This window comes from Polistes canadensis, unplaced genomic scaffold (genome assembly GCF_001313835.1).
Source record: "Polistes canadensis isolate GaletaPanama2010 unplaced genomic scaffold, ASM131383v1 scaffold_217, whole genome shotgun sequence".
In the NCBI taxonomy this organism is placed as follows: Eukaryota; Metazoa; Arthropoda; class Insecta; order Hymenoptera; family Vespidae; genus Polistes; species Polistes canadensis.
In genome coordinates this window covers 226550-232277 of record NW_014569764.1, presented here as the reverse complement: position 1 = coordinate 232277, position 5728 = coordinate 226550, and the positions used below count along the sequence as shown (strand labels likewise).

The window sequence follows — 5728 nt, the reverse complement described above, 5'->3', positions numbered from 1 at the left end:
AGCTCAAGAAGAAAAAGCTTCGAAGGTCTTATTCTCTCTTTATATATCTATATATATATATATGTTTCTTTTTCTTTTTCTCTTTTTTTCTTTTACGTTCACTCTCTTTCTCGCGTCCAACTACTACCATCTATCATTCTGTCAGCTAGGAGATTTCAATTTGCTCTCTTTTTGCACCATTACCGGGCCCCGGCGGCCCGCGCAAAATTGTATTTAATTGTGATTGACTGCTAAGTGGAGGTGGCCCGTCGTTGCCATTTGTCCAGCGATTTTTGCATATCCCTAATTGCAAGAGGGAGCATCCTATCTTTTCGTCTTATTGTTAAAATCGCCCCTTATATAAAAAATCTACCTTTATTCTTCAACGAGAAGGAATCACGACCTTGCTCCTGATGCTTCATAACTATCCTTCAGAAAAATTCGATTGTATTGTTTTGAAAAAATTCTTTACAGCTTTTTTTTTTTATATGAATGAATGAATGAATGAAAGATTTTCCATTGATATATTTCAAGGATTAAATTAATCGTTTTAAATATTAATATAATTTGAAAATATATATGAAATACAAGTAATTTATGATACATTGGGAAATAATTTGTTAACAAAATTGAATTATATAAAGTAATCCTTTTTTTTACTCGTCAAATCATTAATGATATTAGATATAAATAATAGTATAATAAATAATCAATGTGTTTTTCACTTTAAAAATCAAATTCATTCAAATTCATTCAAATTATTACTAACATTTAATATTATTAAACGAAAGTTTTCATTCTAATCGACGAAATTTCATCTCGTTAAAGAAACTCGTCTTATCGTTGTGCTAGGCAAAGTTTCAGATTTAATAATTTAAGGAACGACTATAATCGGATATATTTATGTAGTTATTTATGTACTTACTTATGTACAGATAGACAGAGACAGACAGAAATGCACGCCTACGCGCGTGTTGCTACGAGACGATCACCTGCGAGATTTATTTACAATTGAGAAAGAGAGAGAGAGGGGGGGAGTCCTTTCAAAGGACCTTTTTCCTCTACACAGGAAAGTATCGAATTAGCAAAGAATCACATTTTACATTCTTTCTTATCGGCTAGGAGTAACCGAGGAGGACTCGATGTACGATACTTTGTGCATCTTTTATTTTTCTTTTTTCTTTTGGCTACCGATACTATCTACGAGAGAAAGAGAAAGAGAAAAAGATAGAAAGAAAGAAAGAGTAAGAGTAAGAGTAAGAGAAAGAGATCGGTAAGGAAAAAGTCACGTGGAATCTCGCGGCAATGTGGCACGAGGGAGAAACATTAGCGATGAAATATTGCGCGGCACGAAACTGCTGTAATTATTGCTCTTGATTAAACTCACCGGCTGTATAAGGAATTCGAATCGATATTCCCTTCTCTCTTTCTCTTTCTTTTTCATGTATGTATATATATATATATATATATATACATATACATATACATATTTACGTATATATATCTAGCTATATGCACAAACCACGCGCACTAATCGATTAGCCTTAATCGCGTTTACTTTATCATTAAAATCGCAAGACGACGATTGTTATTTAAGAGTTTAAACAGGACAGAAACAAATAAACAAAAATAAAAGAAAAAAAAAAGGAAACGTAACATATATACATTTCGGAATTCATTCTCTTTGTAAAAGTTCATATAACGCAGCGATATAAGTCTGTGCCATTTGTAATGTTTCAAACTTGCTTAATTTCCTATCGTTACCTAAACTAGGTACGACGTCACGTAGCCTATCAAAGGCATCGTTTAAACTGTTCATTCTTCTTCTTTCCCTAGCGTTAGCTGCCAATCTTCTTCTCCTAAGTACCTCGACACCCGGTGCAGTACCATTCTTCATCTTTTGCACGGATTCCTTGTCCTTGTGTTCAACGTAATCCGTAGTACGAAAAGGTTCATTCCTTTGATGATGATACCTGACCTGATCGTTTTCTATCGTTTGATTGCTCGATGCACAAGCGTCCTTTCTCTGCATGGTACAGGTGCTACCAAAGTAAAGGACGTCTGACCTTTGACCGTATGCACCAACAACTTCTGGTCCACCATCGTTACTTCCGGAGTGAGTGAGACCGTTACTTTTCGCAATGGCATAAGCTTTCTTAACGAAAAAAGTATCCTGCTTTTGCGAAAACTCGCACCTGTCGTTACCAAAGACCACGTTCGTGGGATGGTGTTCCATTTTTGGCGGGTAACCGGATTCCTGTTTGCTCGTGGCAAATGTTTCGTTGTTAAACGTCGTTGTATTGTTCAATGGATTTTGATAGATCTCATCGTGACGTTGATGATCGTTCATCCTGAATACGATTTTCGCACGTTCCTTTGGATTTCCTATCATCGTTTGAGATTGATGATCGTTTTTGTTGTATCCCTCTTTATAATAACCTTCGTAAAATTCAGCGAAATTAAAGCTAGCCGTAGTGGTTACGTGAAAAGCACCATTCAAAGGACCGATTTCTTGATATTCCTGATGATTATGACTGTCCAAAGAACTAACGCTACCACAGCTACTACCTCGTGATCTTGGTGGCTGAGGATAAACCTCCTGATGAGCCCAAGATACTCGTTGGTTCGATTCAGGACTACTCGCCGAACCATAACCCTCGGAGTCCATCAGATCGTATTGCTGGAAGTTCGCGTAGGCGGTCATCCTAACCACGGGATTCAACGTCTATCGTGGGTAGTATTTCTACGTGATAATAAAGAAAAATTTGATCTCACATTTGGATAATGTCGATAACGTATTGACGTTTATCCTTGTATTTTTTTTATCTCGAACTACGATTTATTTGTTATATGTATTTATTTTCTTTTCAATTTGCTTATATATACGTTCGATTTTATGTCATAATAATAACCCTTTAAAAACTTCGATACTTTTTTTTGTCACGAATAGATAAGACAAGTCTCACGATTTCCTCGTGTTCCCGTATCGGATGCTTCACGTACGGAAGCGTTGCGTAAACTGGCTTTACCTGGCGATCTCGTGGCCTGGACCATGCCGGTTGCTTTTCTTGGGACTTAATGGAAGGGAGGGAGAGAGCGTGCTTCTGGGACCCACGTGGAAGGGGATCCCTGAGGAGTGGAAGGGATCCACGGGGAAGTGGGAATCTCTTTGTAGAAGCCGCAAGACCGGACACGCCTCTCTCTCTCCTCTTTCTTCTTGGTTCTTCTTTGCTGGGGGCTCTCTTTAAGTCAAATTCGATCGACGGAAGAAAAAGGAAAGAAACAGAGGAATACGAGAAGAAAGAAGCCGATCGCGTGGCACGGTTTTTCTTTTATTTTATTTTATTTTACCTTCTTCTTCTTTTTCTTTCTTTTTTTTTTTTTCTCTCACTCACCCCGTTTTTCTTTTTCTCGAAACGATCGATAATCCTTTCAACGTGTATCGAAATCTTATTCGATATTAATTTTGTATTAATATTATTTTGATTTCGTACAGGTTTGTTTTAATTGAACTAACGAAATATATTTCACGGTTATTTAATTTGATCGTTTTATATTCAAAATAAATGTCCATGATTATTGGATATAACAATTTTAATCACGCGTATAATAAATGATGCGATATAATGTACGTAATTTTTTTAAAAAATATTTTTGTTCTCTAGAGTTATATTGATTTGCTAAATAAGTGGTTCACTTCTTTCTTGTCAACTAACCTTGTGGAAAAGTGTTCTTATCCCACTTCCCTAAGTGGGTTATTTCCTTATCGAAAGATCTTTCATCAATGGATCGATCGGTTTTTTACGCTTATATCCATTTTTACAGATTTCTTGTACCGTTTCTTTTGTCGTGTCCGAAAGAGTCCCAAATAACGTGTGACAAATTTTACGAGCTACCAGAATAACAGACAAAGAAACCAGCCGCAATACCGTTATTTTTGTCAAGAGATTTTAAACGACATCGAGGGTCGAAATAAGAAAAGCGTCGACATTTTGACTGGTTTACGAGCACGAAGTGGCGCCTTACAAGTCTATCCATTAGTATGGTCATTGTAAAAGATCTACGACAGGTCAATAAAATCTAACTTTGAAAAACAACAACTACTACTACCATTGATTTTGTACGAATTTGACTCGCACTAACATATTTACAACGATTTCTCGTTCTAAACTTGTCTTATAAACTCTGTTTTTTACATAAGTAAGTAAGTAAGTAAGTTATTATCAAATACATTAACTTAGATCCAAGTAAACGATATAATGAATCGTAATGAAAATTTGAATTACGTTGATTGGTTTAACAATTCTAATGTATCGATGTTTACGAAACAAATGACTCTTATTTCCAATAATAGTAATGAAAGATCTACATTCCCGCTTACGTATATCACTTTGCCACCTATCGCGATCTTGTACGGAAAAAAATATCTTTATTTACGAATCTCATTGTAAGTTACTATTTTAGTATATCACAGCAAACATAACTCCTCGCGGTTATGTGCTTGTCCTAACACTTAGAGACAATTACTAAAAGTATTTATTAAACACCACCTAACATCTTCCTATATTTGTAAACACAATTTCATGGAAAATGATAGATATTGCATTACAGGATTATACTTAAACAGGAAGAGAGAATAAGAAAAATATTTGCATCGTTAATCGCGTACGGAAAACATCGTCATGGAAATGTTCATCTATGTTACCCCATTCTTGATCGTAAAAGAGTAAGTAGGAGTGGGGTTAGAGGTTGCGAGAGAAAGAAAGTAAGAAAGTAAGAAAGAAAGAGAGAGAGAGATATAGGAGAGATAAAGGAGAATAAACGTTGTCGGCATGAAATATCGTCCTTTTCCCTCGTTCATTTTCCATGAATTCGATGAGACGCGAAGGCTGTTGGCTCGGTTAAAGGCGGTAGACTTTAAAAGCTCGTTATCCTACGCTAATACGCAACAAATGAGCCGATCCTTGGAGAAACTCTCGGTTACTTTGGACCGACCTATGAGAGAAAAAGAAAGAGGGGGAGGTTCTAGCAAAGGAAAGGAAAGGGCACGCTCTCGTTTCCACAAAGTTCCAATGTTTACGCCTACGGACGACGCGCGTCCTTTGATTTACGATGGGAAAAAAAAAACCTTTAGTAGTTGGTGGGGTGTAACTCTTATATTAGTTGCGAAGAGAGGTTCAACTATTTCGACGTTATAGTTAATATACGAGAAATGACTATGTACTTTATCTCATTTATTTTCTTTTATTTTCTTTCCCACACATTTTTGTATCTTCTCTTTTTCGGTTTTATTTTTCGTATTTGATATTTTCCTTAAATGAGAGAACTTTAAAGTACATTTGAATCTTCGTAAGAGTTCGTAGGTTCATTTCGTTTCATTTCCTGTCTGGTAGATCGATCGATAATCGATTTTCTTGCTTTCGATGTAAAGCATAAATTGATTATTATACGAGTAGGCTACATCGCTACGGCGATTCACGGCTCGGACAATCGCTAATGATTTACAAGATAATGACACGTTTGACTGATGCACACTGGCTACTAGCGGCATCCACGACGTGGAAATATCCAACGACAGATGCGATGGTATCTGCAGTGTATTAGCAGCGTTGCAACGTCGATGAGACATACAACAGACAGAAAGATAGAGAGGAAGAGAGAGAAAGAGAAATAAAGAGAGAGAGAGATGAAAGAAAGGATACCGGTATTACTTCTTAAAAGTATTATTTTTTTTCTTGCTAATAATCGA

General features: G+C 36.2%; 1 protein-coding gene across 1 annotated transcript; it reads right to left on the bottom strand.

The window, feature by feature from the left end:
- Positions 1–1654: 1654 nt before the first annotated feature.
- Positions 1655–2683, bottom strand: LOC106790138. The gene has a single exon (XM_014754865.1). It carries the CDS (start codon positions 2681–2683, stop codon positions 1655–1657), a length of 1029 nt encoding a protein of 342 aa, XP_014610351.1.
- Positions 2684–5728: the final 3045 nt, after the last annotated feature.